An 18,221-nucleotide genomic window follows, 5' to 3' on the forward strand; every position below is an offset into this window, starting at 1 on the left:
TGTAAGAATAATAAATATCGTACAACTGCATAAAGTGCGGTATTGCTAAGTGCCTTTTTGTACTTGATAACCTTAGTTAATATAGTGTTTTTATGTTGTTTTGTTTTGATCATGCGGAAACTGCAGTCAGAAATTTTCCCGTCATAATACGAACAACTGAATAAGGGAGACAACTGTGGACTCATTTGAGTGAGCGTGAGTGCGCGACATGATAAAAAAACGTTGTATTTCAATTTGGCAGTAAAATAAACAAATAAATAAATAAGCAAACAAAAATTCCTTAACAATCAATCAAATAAATAAATAAATAAATAAATAAATAAATAAATAAATAAATAAATAAATAAATAAATAAATAAATAAATAAATAAATGCGTCATTTTTTTACTTTTATTTCAGTGAATAAATTGAATCAGCTCCTCTATCGGAGTACTAAACTTATCATATCTTGTTAGTACAGGTAGTATAAGTGCAGCAAGTAACCGCTGGTCTCATTTTCCCCAGCAGATGGAGCCCTTCGTCTTTGTCATCACATCTCATCAGGTTTCAGCTCCTCTAAGAAAAAAAAAGCGCTCAGGCTGGCAAAAATTGGGTTATTCACATTTATTTATTTTTTAGTGGTGAAACCGGCTCCAATGTCCCACACCTAATATCTGTGTTCTTTGTATTTGTAAAATGGTCTTCTAGCCAATGTATTGTGTCTTTACTTTTCTTGTTTTTTGTTTGTAACTGTAAATAATGTCCCCGGAGACCCTCGATAAAGATGAATTAATCGGATTGAATATCGGTGTCAGGCCCATAAACTTGACTCTTCTCTCAACTGTCATTGCATTCCGCACTTCTTCTTTCTGACGTTAGGTGGCGCAGATTTGCTGGTATGTAAACACGGTGACGCTGGCGTAATGCAGTGGAGAAGAACGTCGACGTCATTTTCACAATGGCGGTGGCAGGCTGAGGAGCGGCGTATATGTGTGAGACAAGCAGCTCGTATTCATTATAGGCTTACGTTGCATCGCCCTAAGTCGTGCACGGCGCCCTGAAAATGGCCCTAAACCCCAGTCCGATGGGGAAAAGGGAGTCGGATTACTCCGATACGGGCAGCCTACACCAGGAAGGTGGCGAACCCCAGAAGACTTCAGCCGCCACCACGGCCACAGCCAACCAAAATGGCGATCAGCCGGGCTATGGAGACTGTGTAATACCCGAGCAAGATCCTCCCGAGCGGCATAACAGCGTGCATTCTGACGCCCGGAGCTGGAGCGGCTCCCCCACGCCAGGCCAGAGACGAAGCGAAGAGCGGCCTCGGAAGCCTTTTCAAATCCCGAGGAAGAAAGAACGAAAAGGTGGTGCCATATCGCTGCTAGTTGGAACAGAGCGTGTAGAGTTGCTGCCGCCGCTACTTTTGCTGCTGCATGTTGCTAGCCTGCTAACTAGCCCACTACCCGCGGTAACTGACAAAATGCTAGTCGTCCTGGATCGAAAGCGTACTTTTGCAGTGAAATACACACACACACACACACACACACACATAAGTGGTTTGGCATGGTTTACCATTAAATTGGCGGCCTGTGTGTCTCCAGTGAAAACGAGCAGCGTTGCTGTCTGCCTGCCTCAAAAGTTTCTTTTGGAAAACTGCCATTCCAAGTTACCCAACCCACTTTGTTCGGTTTGTTGAACTTTAACCAGCCTTCTTGACCCGTCGAGGGTTAATTAATGCAACTGCGAAGGTCAGACAATGACACCATTGATCGGTTGAATTAACCTTCCCATAGCACTGCAAGTATTGCCACATAATCAAAATGGGGATCCCAGTTTTTCATCACGAGTCAAACACACATACCCAACACAGATCTCCCTAAATTTGAAAGGGCCAAGTAACTCCACAGGCTGTAGTTGTCACAAAGCTTCCTGTGAATTATCAGCTCTTTGTGTACACAGAAGAAGGTAACATCAAGGCAGCCATACTTCCCCAATTTATCCCGTCGCATGTGAAATGGTCAATTATTGTGCAAGAAAATGAAAATCTTATTTGCCTTTGACCGTTTCAACGCAGAACAGTAATGCTAACATCAAATCTAGTGTTTGTCCTTTTTGTATGTTTGGGTGGTCTATCTGTAAGCCCTCTGTGATTCTGTGTTACAATAGTCGATTGGATTGGGACATTCTCTTTGAACACCAAGATGGAAGGTTGATTGCTTACTGCGCATTACTCACTTCACTCTCTTTGTGACCTGCTAGTTGTGTTGGACAAGATTTCCATGAAACAAATGTTCAAAGGCAAAGTTTGAAGTGTTTTGTAGAAGATTCCACCTCTTGACTGCAGTAGCGCCATGTTAATCCACATGCCTTCCTTTTGTGTGCACAGGCTTGTACCAGGTTCTGCCCCCCGACAGCCGTGAGTTTGACAACCTTGTGAAGCTCATCTCTTCTTTTTATCTGGATGCGTCATCGAGAGGAACATTCTCCTACTGCAAAGCCAGGCTCATTCACAATGAGCTTCTGGAGAAGGAGGTTGGTCCATATTTCAGATCAGGTTTCACTGTAACAATGTGTTTTAACAGCAGTGTGGACAGAAGGGATTATTTAGTGACCTCGTAATCCATGGTGGTCTTTTTGTCAGATTTGTTATGTGCATTGTGTGACGTTCCGATTTAACCTTCTCTCGACTGTGTTTCAGTTCATCGAGAAGAGGAGAGAGATGAAGCAAGAAGGGCGCACGGAACAAGAACTGACAGAATCGTACTGTTTCTTATATCCAGAAAAATCCAAGGTGATTTTGGCTACAGATCCTTGTTTACGTATCAGAGGCTGCAAAGTGGGCAAGGAATGTTTTTGTTGCTATGATTTAGAGCTTTACATCTTCCTTTTTGGATGATAAACAAGCACTGGTACTTCTGTTCTGTGCCATAGTAGATTATAGAATACTCAATTTAGGCTTTGAGGCCCTTCACACGAACAAGCATGCTGGCTAACTGCCCGTATCTCGCAAAGCGAGGAAAATTTGCACGTGTGCATAGCGAATGTTTTCTTTCTTTTTTTTGCTGGGGTTCGTTCAACTTTGCAAAACGTTTGCCAGACATTTGCCAACAGTTCCACCTTTAAAACTGCCTGTGAATGTCTTTGCGACCTTGAACGAACCCTGACGAAACTCAACAATCACCATGTGCACAGCAGACCTTCGCCACTCGGTGAAATAAAGTTTTAAGGCAGCAATGGAAGACTAAAGATTAGTCTGCACTACTTTGCTACACCCGCTTGAAAGTCACTGTTTGCATTTGACACCATGAACAAGGAGGAAGAACTAAATATTTAAGCACCAAAGCTGTAAACCAAGCCACCTCATTTGGTTGAACGAAAGTCAATGCTAACGGCTAACTCTGAAATGTTGTTTTTATCACTGCTTTTATTGACGTGTTTTTCTGCTGCGGTACTGTTTTAGTATGAGGCGACTTTACAGCCATAAAGTATGAAAGTCATTGTTGTGGTCTCATGGCATAAATTTCCCCTTGAATGTTTTAGCTTCAGTGGATCTGTGAGAAGGGTTTGTCCGTGGGACACTCAAAGATAACAACAGTAGGAAATGCATCAATGGGTAAGTAACGTGACTGCGTAAACAAGATGCCTGCTTTATTGCATTTGTGAAAAAAGAATTCTCGATCCAATTCCTTTTCCATTGTAGGTGTATATCTCTCCAAATTCTCTGACTTATTACAAATCAATCCGTTTGAAATTGGTTCAGCTGGAGACATGATCATTTTTAAAGTTATGAGGGTACGTATTTCATTTTTAGCGTACGTCCCGACATCCTCAGGATCCCAAATCTGACTTGCTGTTTGGTCCTTTCAGGGAAGAGTAAAGCACATCCACGAGAACATGCCAACCAACGCAAAGGAACCGACAACCAAGTTTGACTGTCATTTGTCCAAAAGTGCCAATCGGGTTACATCGTTGCTGTCTTACAGAGCGTTTGAGCTCACCCAGGTACAAACGCCATCAATGGAATGAGTCCGTTTTCTGTTATTAACACGACTGCCTTTTTGTCTCCAGCAATATTTTTTCGAGTTTGCATTTGAAGAAATCAAAACACGGCCCAGGCAAGTGTTCCCCTATGCTGTGGTTTCCTTTCAGTATAAAGGCAAGGACGCTGCAGCCACTTCTTTAGCGACACACAGGTAAAGCTTTCCTTGACATCCGCAACATCTCCCCTGGGAGTTTTTTTGTCTCTTAACAGGCTTTGTGATTCTCTGTTTGATAGGCTTGGTGTTTCTTCAGAAGGAAGTCGAGGTAAAATGTTTATAGTCATGAATTGGTCTTAGACTCAGCAATGCATAACTACTTTTTGTTCTATGTTGGTGTTCTAAGTTTGTCATACAAGACCAGGGGTGACTACACTTGATTATCTTTCTCTGAAATTTAGACGGAATAGAATAGATTAAGAAGGTTCAGTCCAGACAGCAGCTGCACACTTCTAACGGGGGTGACGCACATCCTTCAAACAAATCCATAAATCTAAAAGCAAGGCCTTAATTGGCATTAACATGTCTTAAAGTCTTTTAAAAGTGTTGTAGCTTTTGAATTTTACGGAAGTGTCGGCTTTAAGCTTACCTTTTTTTAAATGGAAATGGTACACTTGCAGATGAAGCAAATCCTCTTCGATTGACGTTGCGCCCTTACTTTCCTTCACCCTTTAAGTTAAATAGAAATAATCTAGGCTTACTGGCTGACTCAGTAGCTTCCTTGAGGTTTGCAGATGCTAAAGCAATCGAACTCGCATGCTGGCCTTGTCTAGAGGAGATGTTGTCCTGCAGCTCCTGTTAATGTTACAATGTTGAGGTCACGTTAGGCTAATATCTATTTCTTAAAACCATGCAATCAAGGTAATGCACAGCCCTGTTCTGTATTGTTTAAGAGACCAAAGTTCTATTGAGCTTTTAATCTGCTTTCACTAGATGTTGAATTTCTTTTATTTTTTTCAAATGGCAACGTGCATTTGATGCAATTTCAGTGCGGCGCTGCTATTCTGTGTGGAGTGGTCCACTGGTTACCAAGGGCCAAGAGTTATTTCCAGTCCGTTTACGATCATCCTCACGGGCCTATCTACCTTTCAAACTGTGAGTATACAAGAACGTTGCTTTACAAATTGATATCATCCAGAAATGTTTTCTTTCAAAATTTATGCAAAATCAATTAGTCTGTTCTAGTTGTAAAATGACAATGTATTTACTTTATTTTTATCACGGTGTAGTTAAAAATAAATAGTTCACCAAAAGAGAATAAATACACGCATAAATACTACTATATACGAATATATGAAAACACTTATGAAGTATCAACACTTTTTATAGGAAATAACTTCCCAGTGCCTCAGTATTTTTCCATACAGTGCTATTAATGTTCCTCATGGAGACAGCCATCCCATAATGCAACATGTCTTCTGCTGTGCGTTATGGAATGCGGGTAGTCATCTGCACTCGCTGTATCCATGTTGAACGTAAACAATGTCACGTAATCAAAGGGCTTGTTCATGCCTGGAAGGGCACACTGTCAAATAAATTAAAAACCTTTTTTAAAAGTTGATTCTATGAATTTCATTGATGAATTGAATAATCAAATAAAATGTTATTTTGCATTCAAATGTATTACAAAATCATTTCCCCCGATTACTCATAATTAACAAATTGTTGTTAATTTGGTATTAACAATGATTGCAATGATTGAAAAACCCAACTAAACAATAATTAAACAATATCACTTGAATTGGATTAATGTACTCACCAAAGTAGATGTTTGCAAAGGTTTTAGTTTAATTATACACCGCGATAAATCAGTCTGTTTTCATTAATGACTACAGAAATCAGAGCCTAATTACACCAAGAAGGTGGAAAAAAAACACACAATATTGAGACAATTCTAAGTTAAACAGTGGCTCCAAACAATTACCTTATTATTAAAATAGTTGTCAATTAATACGTTTTTAACACATCTAGGTATTATTTAGACCTCGGGTTTAGGCTACTAACACGTTTACTGGTCAAATTGAATTCCTTGTTCTTCAACAGTCCGGAGAAACTTGAAGTGAATCAAGGCATGCAGCTTGAGCAGGTGAAGAGAAAGATTCCTGCTGTGCTCTTCTCTTGGGACACCTACAGTGCATCACGGGAAGGTCAGCCAGCACGGATTCTGCAAAAATAACATACCCCGATGGGATGATGAGTGCTAGCTAATTGTTTGAGCAAAGTTGATCTATCATGTGACTCAAAGGTAGTTACTTTGTATTCAGCAATGTGTTTTCATTTGTTGCAGTGGTGAAATATGGAATGTCATGCAGCCTTTTTGAGGTTATAGAAGGAAAAGGAAAACCCACCAGTGGCAGTCTGGTAGCATTAATAAACAAACTGGAGAAAGACCGAATGGTGAGTCACCCCTTTCTACGTGTAATGTTGCAAATCACAAAGTTGAACTGCCAAAATGATGAGGATTTTTTATAGACCTCTCTTTTAAAGCAAAAAAAATCCAATGCAGGAAACACTGTAGTTCTAGACTTTCTACTACAGTATTTAATTTGTGCCTTTGTAAGCTCGCTGCACACCGAGCGATGCAGTCTAAAGTAAAAAGATAAGTCAGTCTTCAAGCGATTGAGCACCTCACATCAACCGAAAGACAGAGAGGCGCAGCAGCAGAAAAAGTCTGACCTTGTATGGAGTTTTAAGGCTGCACATGCAGAAATATGCACTGGATTGTTCTGTTTTTTTAAAACTGAATCACAAAAACATGGCATGATTGTCAAGGAAGACGCAAAATGACGCAAAGAAAAATAACAGGGTCACACAAATATTTAATCTTGCTTTTTTTTTTTCTTCTAAATAATATATAAACCCTTGTGTCTACCCTCTTATGTAGGTGCTAGTGAAGTCCCTGTATGACCGGGGCTTTCTCTTCCTGTTGTCTTCAGCACAGATGGTGGAGTCCAAAGGTGCCAGAAAGCCTTTCTTTTTTTATCGTATTTCATATTTGATCTCACATTTCTCTACTTTCAGTTTGCCTCCTACTTGTACCTCCAGTGAGGATTACACTTCTAAAAATGTCCATTTATTTTGCAGAACGGCGAGCGCGGGTTGAAAAGAGCCTGCAAGCAATATTCCTCTTTCATGAGTCAAGGGCGGTTTTCAAGTATTGTGAGTTATTCACTGTCATTTATTTCCTTTTCATGTGAGCATCTGGGGCAAGCTCTGGCAAAGTAATGGAATGCCAAAATCTTGATTGAGGATTGTGTTGACTAATGTAGTAAAAGGTTATTTCAGGGCTGTTTAGGTACAGTCCTCTTCAAAGTTTTAGTCAGAACAATTTAAACTATAGCTTGATATCATGCCTAATCGTTTTTGTTTTTGTCCGTCGCAGCGTCCCGACTATCAAAGTCAGAGCCATTGACAGCAGAGCCCCATGCCATTTTTCAACCTTTGGAACGGTTCATCCCCGCCTTGCATTACGCCTTTTTTACACTTCGCCCAAATCCAGGCAAAGACCCGAGTTCCGGTGTGGAGCGACAAGCCACGGACTATTTAAGTCGCGTCGACTCTGGAAGAGTGCGACCATTCATCTTGCCTGACTACAAATATCATGTGGATGACAGGCCATATACGGTTCCTTTACCCAGGCCCAAAGGGAACATGGAAGCCATACTGCGGACTTACATTCACAACTCATCGAACTACACATTTCCCATGAACAAGGCGAAGGACATCATTGAACAGATAAGCAACCCCACACCTGTCGCTGCCCCAGTCTCTGCAGAATACAGTCCTGTTTCTGACTGGGGTGGTTCCGACCGCTCTGAGAGATTGTCAGAAAGGCCACCACCAGAACGACTCGCGCAGGAGAAACCGGCCACAGACGCCAACAGACAGGCCCCGGTGGTCGCCCATGCAAATGGTGCCCAGTTGCACCACGAGTCCCACACTGAATCCCAGCCCCAGATCCAGCCCCAGGCACAGACACAGACACAGACACCAAAGGTGCCGCTGTCACAGGGCAACTACGATAAAGACAAGATGAGGCAGTTATTGAAACTAATCCAACTCCACAAAAGAACACTAGTTAAGGACCCTGGTAGGCAAAAGCAAGATGGAGCCTCCGAGTCCAATAACCTCAAGAGAAAATTTGAAGGTGATGAACAAGGAGACAAGAACAAACATCAACGCACAGATCCTTTGAGCAACGGCGAACCCAGCCGAGGTAAGGAAAGCTCTGTGATGAAAATGTGTCGTGCCCTTTTTGCCTCGTTGGCCAAGGAGAATCATTCATCTCACAACAGTCTGTCAAAAGAGCGTTATTGGTTTTGTGTGTTTGTTTGTCACAAACAGAAACTTAAGTTTGTCGTCAGTCCACACAAGTTATTCGCTTTTTGCACAGCAGATTCAGACTTTTGTTTGTTTTCTGGCAGTGCCTGTGATCTACACCATTTCTAGTCATACTAGTGGTTATGTGTGGACAGGGATATTTTATGATATCTTTATTGATAGGGGCACCAGCGGAGGAGACGGTAGAAGATGGCGGCCACAGTGAAAATCTGACCAGAGTAATGGAAAGCATGGGTATCTATGACACTGACTTGAGGGCTTGTGGCAACGCCAATACAACAGCAGTTCACGAGACCCAGCGTCTCCTCAAAATACTACTCTCCACTCTCAACAAAGCCGTCGCTCAGGGATCAATATCTGTGAAATCAAACCACGGCGAGCAGTCAACGGGTCCTGAAAAGTTGGAACAGGCTGCACCAGCCTCCGATTTTAGCAAACAAACTGAACCTGCATCACAGACGAACTACACGGAGGTGAGATGGGGACTGTTGATTTTGACATTTGTTACCCTACAGCGCATGCTTTTGTAAATTATGTCAACTACTGATGCGTATGCTCTTTTTAGGAGGATATGGACTGTAGCCCTGGAAGTAGTTTTAGCACAGGCTCCCCAGTGGACCAAGCTCAACCCTCAGCCAGCACAACCTCTGCCATACCCACAAATGAAGGTATAGTGTCAATTATTGGATTCACAGTACGGTCCATAAATACTGGGACATCGACACTGATTGATACCATAATGTCTTTGAGATAAAACAAGTTGTGCTTTGCATGCATCCTTGAAAAATGTTTTCCAATTTGCTCTCTTTCAGAAAAGCCACAATCCTTACCTGAACCTGAACCTGAGCCAGAGGCCGTGGCGATAGAGAGCCTCGAGCCGAAGATGCCCTCCACGCTTGATGAGAAAAAGGAAGCCCCGATGTTGTCATTAGCAGAGGAAGTTCCTTCCAGGCCCTCTATCAGCTTGGACACCATACTCAACCAGGAAATGTACAGCCTCACTTCGGACATTCAAAACATCATGCGGAGTCATTGCGTCACTTACACCGTGCAGCTACCTCCAAGACTACCTCTGTCCAATTCCTTGCAGCATAGGATCAGCTTCTCACCCTTGGTCATAGATCACGTCACTCCTGTCTCCGTGCAGGAGCATGTTGAAGCACTTAGTGAGGAGATGGAAAAGTTGGTCCCCGTCCCACCGGTTTTACCCAAGGCCCCTTCCCCGGAGCCGGCTGAGGAGATTCCAGATTTATCAGTGCCGTCATCCGTGCAAACGTCTTCCAAACCTGAAGTAGCCCAACCCCTGGTGAACCCCAGCTCATCTCAGAGTAGCAATCAAAGTCCTGCAAAAGAGGCAACAGAAGGCACGGCAAAATCAGATCCTGTTCCAGCGGAGATTGTGGAAGAGGCTTATTCTCCCTCCCAGATCCCCCCAGAGTCAACAGCGAAATCCCAAAAGTCCACCTCTGCGACGTCCTCCGGCACCGTTGATAGTGCCGGCACTGCCAACGGCATTGGTACGGCGGGTCTTATGACGACGGGCAGCCTCATCGGTCAGCTAAAACCAGAAGTTTTCAGCAGCTTAGTGGAGATCTTCAAGGACGTCACCAAGAATACAGTCAAGTTCTACATCCATTCCGGGGATGAGGGCGAAGAGAGCACTGTCTGCAAGGAGATAAAGGTACAACTCTTTCTTATGAAAGCAACACAGTGCATACAGCAAGTGCGGTGTAAAACGACCGATTCTGTCATGGACCACTAAAGGCGTCCTGCGTCCCACTAGCGGTACTCGTGCCATGTTTCGAGAGTCACCGCAATTAACACAACCAACATCACACTAACAAAGACAGTTCAACATTGCAAATGGGCCGTCTGTGTGATGCTTTTGTACGCTGGCCATCGCTTGCATGTTGCTACAGTTCCAATTAGCAAAGAATTATGCTCCTGTTTGTCCTGAAGGAATACTTGAAAAGTCTTGGCAACAACGAGTGCACCCCGCAGATGTTTCTGGAAAACAGCAGCAGTCTCGACAAACTACTTATCATCATTCAGAATGAGCACATTGCTGCACACGTGCACAAGGTAATATTACGTCTTGGTCTTGCTGACCCCCCTTTTCTATGTCGCATTCAGCACTGACGTGACTTTATTTTCACACCCAAATGTTCCTCTTAACTTGTAGATCCCGGCACTGGTGTCTTTGAAGAAACTGCCTTCAGTGAGCTTCGCTGGTGTTGACACTCTGGACGATGTCAAGAACCACACCTACAATGAGCTGTTTGTGTCTGGAGGTTTCCTGGTGTCCGATGAGTTTGTCCTTAATCCCGACCTCATCACACAGGGTTAGTCCTTGTTCTTCATTTGTTCTTTTTGTAAAGTTCAGTGAATAACTCGGTATTTTTGTCTCTCAGATCGCTTGCAGGCATTGCTGAAGTTCTTGGAGGAGCAAAGCACACCTGAGCAGCCCTGGCAGTGGAAGGTTCACTGCAAGTCACAGAAGAAACTTAAGGAAATGGGCCGGTCAGTTTGAGCTTGGGGGTGCACTTCTTTGCCCAACTGTGAACTTTGAAACAAGAAGAACATTGTGGAAGTTGACTTTTTTTTTTTTTTGTATCATGCCATAGGTTGAACACCAACGCGATGGGGCTACTCAACCTTCTGACATCTTATCAAAAGAAGCACCTTGTCGAGTTCCTTCCATACCACGAGTGCGACGCCCAGTCGCGTCAGGCTCCCGATCTCGACTGCCTGATTAAGCTGCAAGCTCAGCATACACAACAACGGCATCTCATTTTCATCACAGGTAGCTTCATTTTGATTTGAACTCAAATATTTGAATATGTATTGTGGATGAGGCCCAGAAAATATTTTGGTGAATTTTCAGTGAAATTTTTGTTTTGTTTTGGTTTTTCCAGAGAGGCCCTTTGAGATGTTCCAGCAGTATTCCAGGAATGGAATAATGATAGCGAGCATTGACGATATTATGGGCGCTTTCCACAGCCTGATTGGTTCTATCAGTCAAAATGAGCTGCCAACGCCCCCCTCTACTGGTGGGTACTTCCATCACGAGCAGTGTCCCGTCTTTGCCTAAGCGTTTGCTGTATTGTTTAGAGATGCATCTGAATCACCTTGATTCTGTTTTTTTCTCTCTTTTAATTTTGACCTCCTCCTGTCATCTCAGTAGTGAATGATGAGTGTGAGGGAGAGGAGGACATGTCGTTAGACTCCGATGACGGTGAGACGCCCGCCGTCGTCGATGGCAAAGAGGAGAACCCCAAAGCGGACGCGGTGATGCCGCCACAGCCGCCACAGCCGCCACAGCCGCCACAGCCGCCACAGCCGCCCCTCCCAAACATGGAAGAGTTCCGTCCACCGCTCCCCGACCAGCAGGCCACCCCTGATGAAATGCCACCGCAGGCCGACTACAGCGCTCTCAAAACTGCCATCTCTCAGTTCAAAGCTACAAATCAGTTGGGCATTGGGTCAGCAGATCTGGGAAGCACATCTCCTGGAGGTTTTCCTGTCAATCCCCACCAGAGTTTCTTGTGTCCCTCTTCCTCGTGGTCATCCTACACCGGCTCATCCAGTTACGCGGCCTCCCCAGCCTATCCCGCCTCGCCGTGCAGCGGCAACCAAGAACAAGAGTATCGCCCCCTGGCGACCGTGCCAACCACGACGCCCCCCCCTATTGTCAACACCACAGTGGGACCCCTCGCTAATCTAGCCATCCTTCCGTTAGAGGTTAAACCACCTCCACCGCCTCACCTCATGATGCTCGGTCACACGTATGGCACGGACCCCGCAGCAACTGGAGTTCCCGGAACTCCTCCGCTTACCCCTTCCCTCCCGTATTTAGACAACAATGACACAGTCAAGCAAAGTTACATGACTGGTATTCCGAACATCAATACTAGTTGTACCCCAGCACAACATGCGGATAGGACGTTCAGCGGAGCCGGGGAGGGGAACTGGGGGCCGTCGGGGCCTGGCACTTTTCCAACGGCAAGCAATCAGGTTGCGGTTCCGCCTAGCCCGGTTGACCCCACCGTACAGCCCAAGAGTGGGGAAATCCCCAGCGGCGGCAAGGCCACTTGTCCGAGTGGCAGGACTCAAGCAAATTGCACTGACAAACCTGGAGCTAACGTGGGTGTTCCCACAGTAGCTACCAGACGGGGCTCAGGAGTCAGACCTAAATTTCCTCCGCAGCAAATGTGCCGAATGGGTTATGGCAATGTAGGTGGCGGGATGCCCATGCCCATGAATCATGGCCCTATGAGGGGTCCTAGGGGTCCTGGGCCATTCCGGGGCAGAGGACTTCCTCCGGGTGGACTTTGGCCACGACCGGGACTGGGGCGAGGGCATGAACGGCCAGATGGGCCTGGAAGGGGTCCTTGCTCTTGGGGTTACCCAACAGGCAGAGGTGGGATGCAAAATTACTACACGGACTACACGTACTCTCACAATTATGCCCCTGAGTAGACAATCGAGTTGTTACAAGGGGTAACACAAATGTCATACTCCAGAGACTATTAGAACTGGCTGAATGTATATATATATATCTATATTTCCTTGTCATAAACTTTATTATTTGAATTGGTAAATAAGGATCCTGGTTTTCTACATTAATAAAGAATTGATACAGGCAGTGCCGAGTGTCCTACTGTCGTGTAGACTGTATGGTATGCACACTTTCCTTGTGAACTGTTAAGACGCGCAGTTCAAACCACTATATTTATATTTGCCAACAAATGCTATTGGCCTTTCAGCTTCTCTGAACTTACCTTGTAATTTCTGTTTATTCTGCTTTTGAAACTGTTTATGGACAAAGGAAGAAGATATTTTTTTATTTAATTGACTACCATTTCACTTGGTGTTTTTTTTCCCCCTTTTATGCATTTGGTTGTCCTAAATTCTGTGAAATAAAACATTTCAAATATTGGTTGGGTGAAAATGGTGTTAAATAAACCATTAAAAATACTGTATACTGAACAGTAAATCACAGTGGTCTTAATGTTCTTACGCTAGTGTGAATGCTGTATTTCTGGACTCAGATGTAGATGGAATGTTGTATGTGCTATTCTACTAATTACAATATCTTCTACAAAGTACTCAAATGAAATAACAAAACTATTTTTCAGCCTTAAGTTTGTCACATTTGTACTATTATTGATTTGAGGGTAGTTTAGAGTCGGTTGAAGCTTCTTTTTTTTTAAACTGACTTGTAAAGCTTCAATTTAGTTCTCCGTAAAGTACGCCAGATGGCGCTATTTCGCTATTAAAGAAAATAGGTGCGCGTTCTTGGGAGATTAATTATCTAAACCAACTACAATTCACAGGCGCGTATTTGCTTTTATTTTATTGATTTTTAAAACAAATATTTACCTCATCCCAGTCTCGTTCGGCAGGGGAAGACACATCACAGTGAAATAATTCTGTCTCACAGAGGTCACTAGATTTGTTATGTTATAATAAAATATGCAAAAATGTGTTTAATATATAATACACAAGGAATCATATTAGATAAACAAATTCTCCAATCAACAAATAAAATAGAAGGTGCTATTTCTCAAGAGTCAAGCTTGATCTTTCTTTTGCAAATGTAATGCATATGTATTTATAGAAAATACATATTTATTGGTTTCTGTCTCTATTTTTTACAAAAAAAAGTCATTTAACAAACGATGAGCTTGCTTTCATAAATGCATTTATTTACGTAACCTGCAGGTTAAATCTGTCCTATTAAGACCCTTCTACACTCTTCTATTCCCTTAACGCACATCACTACACATGTCCAACTATGTCCCTCTGCTGGTCAATTCTTAATACTGCAGAAGGTTCACTATATATGGTACAGGTACTGCTATCTGGCAAAACATTATCTTGGTTTTGTGAAATGGCCCCTCAAGCGTTGAACAAATTCTGTAAGGTTGATCCCATTTTCTCATTATTAATATAGGCTCAGGTTACATTCTTCAGGGAAAATTGTCATTTGGTTTCCTCAAAAATAACAGCAACCAAACAAAAATGACAGTAATGTTCATAGAAACAGAAGTTTATGGTTCTAAATGTAATAATGATCAATTTAATAATTACTCTGGTGAAACGTCATATCCTCAAATACAAATTTAGTCATTCAAAACTATTTATTTTTGTATCTATAACCAGCTGTGATTGACTGACCCAAAGACAGCTGGGATGGGCGTGCCCGTGACCCTTGTGAGGAAGAAGCGGTTCGGATGGCCTATTTTTTTTCTGTCACATGTTCTGCTTTTGGATGTTTGTTTGCCTGTCGTGTCACTGTTTGAGGATTTTGCTTCCACAATAATGAAATGTGTGTTTCCCTCTTCAGGATTCTGTACCAAGCTTGTCAGTAGTTTGTACTAAGACCTAATTTCCACTTTTACAGCCTCTCTATCCAGACTGTCTGGTTACTACGCACTGGAACTTGGAAGAGTGTCACTGAACCCATCAAGATCAATATTAAAAGTCCTTTCCCAGTAGTCTAGCGGTTTAGTGTGCTACACTTGGGCCCCTTTGCTTGTGACATTTTCACAAACAACCTGTGCTAAGGATAGGTCCTCCCTGACATCCTTCATTGACCCCAATTACTATTTTTGGTCCACAGGCTAATTATGATTAACAGGTGGTATTGTTATTATTTTTTTTCTCTTGTCTTGGTGCATCTTCATAGTTCTATGAAGAGATCTAGTGTTCCACTGTGATGTTTCTACCTCTTCTTGTCATCAGTGCTCTTCTGATGAAAATCTCATCTATCTGGTCATTTCCTCTGCATTACTCTCCTCTATTACTATGTGTCCACCTGTTGTCATCCTTGCCTGCTCATCTCCACTGCTGTTCTGGGCTTTGAGCTGTGTTCATCTGGCTCATTGTCAGCTCCAAACTATCCAAGATGGTTTTGGTTGGGCATTGATTCAGTAGCAATTACATTGTTGTGATTGTCGTATGAGTAGCTTTTGTAGAAATTCCATGCGTTTGCCATGTAGGACTAAGTAAAGAAAAGCATAGATGATTTGTCTCGTACCTCTCACAGACAAAACTCACAAAGTGATGCACATTGTTAGCACGTCCACCTCACAGTTCAGAGGTCAATTCAGCACTCCCAATGCGGAGTTTGCATGTTCTCCCCGTGCCTGCGTGGGTTTTCTCCTCGTTCTCCGTTTTCTTCCCACATCCCGGAGGGAGGGAGGGAGGGAGGGAGGGATGGATGGTTTGTCTGGAATTTTCCATAAACTTCTGAATCAATCATCAGTCGTTTAGGAATCCTCTGATGGGAAATAGCTCCGATCAGCCCACTAGATTGAAACTCACTTTTATGAATATTTGATCACTCTCTGCGAAAGCGCTACTGGGTAATGACATCATTGGATCTTAATTGTAACATGATTGGTCTTTGTGAGACCTGGTTAAAACCTAATGAGTTGTTACCGCTTAATGAGGCCTCGCCTCCAAATTTTGTGAGCTCTTATGTCCCATATGCTCGTGAGAATCTGATCCTAGGCTGAATAACGTCTTTAGAACATTTAAAGTTTTTGTCTTGCAATTCACAGCCTTGCTGTCATTTTATCTTGCAGTTTTTTTCCGTCTCCCTCGGTGCTTAGTCTGGCTTTTTAGATGACTTTTCATAATTTCTGTCTGGCTTGGTGACTCATGCAGATAAAATAATAATTATAGGTGACTTTAATATTCATATGAATCTCTCGTCAGAATCACTTACGGTGTGGCATTTCAGACAATAATCAAAATGTTTGATTTTACGTGGGCAATACATGAAGTGATGCGTAAAAAGATTTGGTAAGATTTGGTACTATGTTGTGGCATGATAACCTCAAATGTAATACCACTAAAATACTACTATATACAATACAAATACAACTACTATAAACTACTATAAAATACAACTACTATAAAATTTCAAGTCTTGCCTCCTTGTCATCGTCATGACCCCTATCCAATTTATAGCAGCCTTAATATTAGTTCATCAAACACTTCCGCACTGCCTTCACTACCGCCTCTGGCAACTGCTTCCTTTTCTTTTTATATCGCTTCGATTGATAATCTCACAATTGATTTCAATGCTGCCCTGTTAAATAAATTCGACGCCTTTAAGACAAAAAAGTCTTCCCAGGAGGCTTACTTCATGGTTCCCAGATGAAACACGTCTTTCGTCAGGCATGGTGCGACAGCCTGCAGAAATACAAAGCACTCATTTTAGCTGAAACTAATTATTTCTCGAGACTTATCTGTCTCAATAAAACAACCTTAAATACTTATTTGATACGGTATGCAAAGCCAACGCAACAGCAGCTGACCTCTGATAGCTCTCTCCACTCAGCCGACGATTTCATGGAATTTTTCGCTCGGAAGATTCAATCCATTAGAAATCACGGTGATCGTTCCAAAAACCCAGTTAAGACCTGCGATTACGGGAGTTCATATAAGGCTGAAAATCATCTGACAATTTCTCATTTAAAAAAACAAACAAAAAAAAACAGATCCCTTACACAACTGGTTATGTGTAAATATAACATTAGTTTTTTTTATTGTTATGTCGACAATACTCAATAATATATGCCGTTGGTAATAACAAATCCGCTTTAATCTTCAGGCATGTCTTGCTAAGATTAAACAATGGATGTCTTTCACTTTTTTTTTTTCTTTTTACTTCTTAACCTTGATCAAACCGAGAGGCTGATTCATAATTGGCCCAAGTGTCCAACAGCCTCCTTTGGTGTAAGTAGTGGCAGGATTTTTAAAGCTAGTCTCCTTCTGTAGCAGCCGGTACATCACGTTCCCAATCATTTGTTTAAAAAAAGACGGAGCACACTCAGTCACTCACACTCACGAAACGTGAGGTGCCACCCTGGATAAACTTTTTAAAAATACCAAGGGAAGCAGTAACATATACTCTTGCATTTAGTTTAGTTCCTTCCAAGCTTGGGTAGACAACCGACCCGAAAGTTGATGTCTGGATTGTACACCATTATGGGCTATATAAATAAATCTGACTTGACTTAATTTAATGACAGTGATGGTAGATTTCTTTCCGACCCAATTAGTAGTCATCCACACCATTGGACTTCCAAACAGCGCTAGGTTTTTCACTTTTCCTCCAAAACTTCATTACGTGGTATATACGGTGACCCTTGAGCTGACCTGCTTGTTGGAAACTAATGAGATATGCATAAGATAGTCAAAGCGAGACACTCAACTGGCCACAGAGGTGCTTGTGCATTTCCGTGTCCTCATTAACGGTTTAAAATCTCACGATAAAAAAAAAAAAAAAAAGATTCACAGAGCATATGTTTATTGGCAATAGAATGTTGGTGAGTTGCTTGTAAGCTTTTCAAGGAGAGTGCTTTACCCACTGTTCTTTTGACTATTAAATATTTTAGTTTTTCTGGGACAAAATGAGTTTGGATATTCTGTCTGAAGGGGAGCGTATCAAGATATGCAACAAATCTCTCGGGCTTACAAGCCTTTTCCTTTTCACAAATTTAAATCCAATTTCATCAGATCATTGACCACCGGGGGAAGTAGCTTTTGTTCACTGCACTAGAGCTGATAGAACCTTGCTGAAACAGTCCCGCTGAAGACACGTGTTGATGGTTATGTGGGGCACAAGTCCAGAAAAAAACATTGATTGGCTTGTTAATTAGTGTTACTGCATAGAGAACAAGTTGTTCTGTCAATAGAACTCCGGGTGTCATGTGACTATTGTATTTGTTTACACAGCCATATTGGCAGTAAAGTACTTGTATATACCCAGGTAACATGTGCAGTTGTGCCCCACGTGGGGTGAATACGTGTTTCCTGGGTACCAAGTGGGTATGGGTTTCATCTGGT

The 18,221-nt window shown here is 42.6% G+C and overlaps 1 protein-coding gene across 2 annotated transcripts; it reads left to right on the plus strand.

Moving 5' to 3' along the window:
- Positions 1–903: 903 nt before the first annotated feature.
- Positions 904–13,353, plus strand: tasorb (transcription activation suppressor b). Of its 2 annotated transcripts, none has more exons than XM_061269043.1 (23): positions 904–1,343; positions 2,366–2,511; positions 2,678–2,770; positions 3,520–3,592; positions 3,680–3,771; positions 3,847–3,981; positions 4,048–4,172; positions 4,256–4,284; positions 5,006–5,111; positions 6,060–6,163; positions 6,304–6,413; positions 6,901–6,973; positions 7,101–7,175; positions 7,399–8,232; positions 8,520–8,830; positions 8,923–9,025; positions 9,170–10,038; positions 10,317–10,439; positions 10,540–10,699; positions 10,769–10,877; positions 10,982–11,160; positions 11,273–11,407; positions 11,539–13,353. In XM_061269043.1, exons 1-23 carry the CDS (start codon positions 1,043–1,045, stop codon positions 12,834–12,836), a joined length of 5,583 nt encoding a protein of 1,860 aa, XP_061125027.1. In that variant the 5' UTR covers positions 904–1,042; the 3' UTR covers positions 12,837–13,353. The 2 variants fall into 2 exon arrangements, with proteins under 2 accessions (XP_061125027.1, XP_061125032.1); XM_061269048.1 differs by having other exon boundaries at positions 11,542–13,353.
- The last annotated feature ends 4,868 nt before the right edge of the window (positions 13,354–18,221 follow it).

This window comes from Syngnathus typhle, linkage group LG2 (assembly GCF_033458585.1).
Source record: "Syngnathus typhle isolate RoL2023-S1 ecotype Sweden linkage group LG2, RoL_Styp_1.0, whole genome shotgun sequence".
In the NCBI taxonomy this organism is placed as follows: Eukaryota; Metazoa; Chordata; class Actinopteri; order Syngnathiformes; family Syngnathidae; genus Syngnathus; species Syngnathus typhle.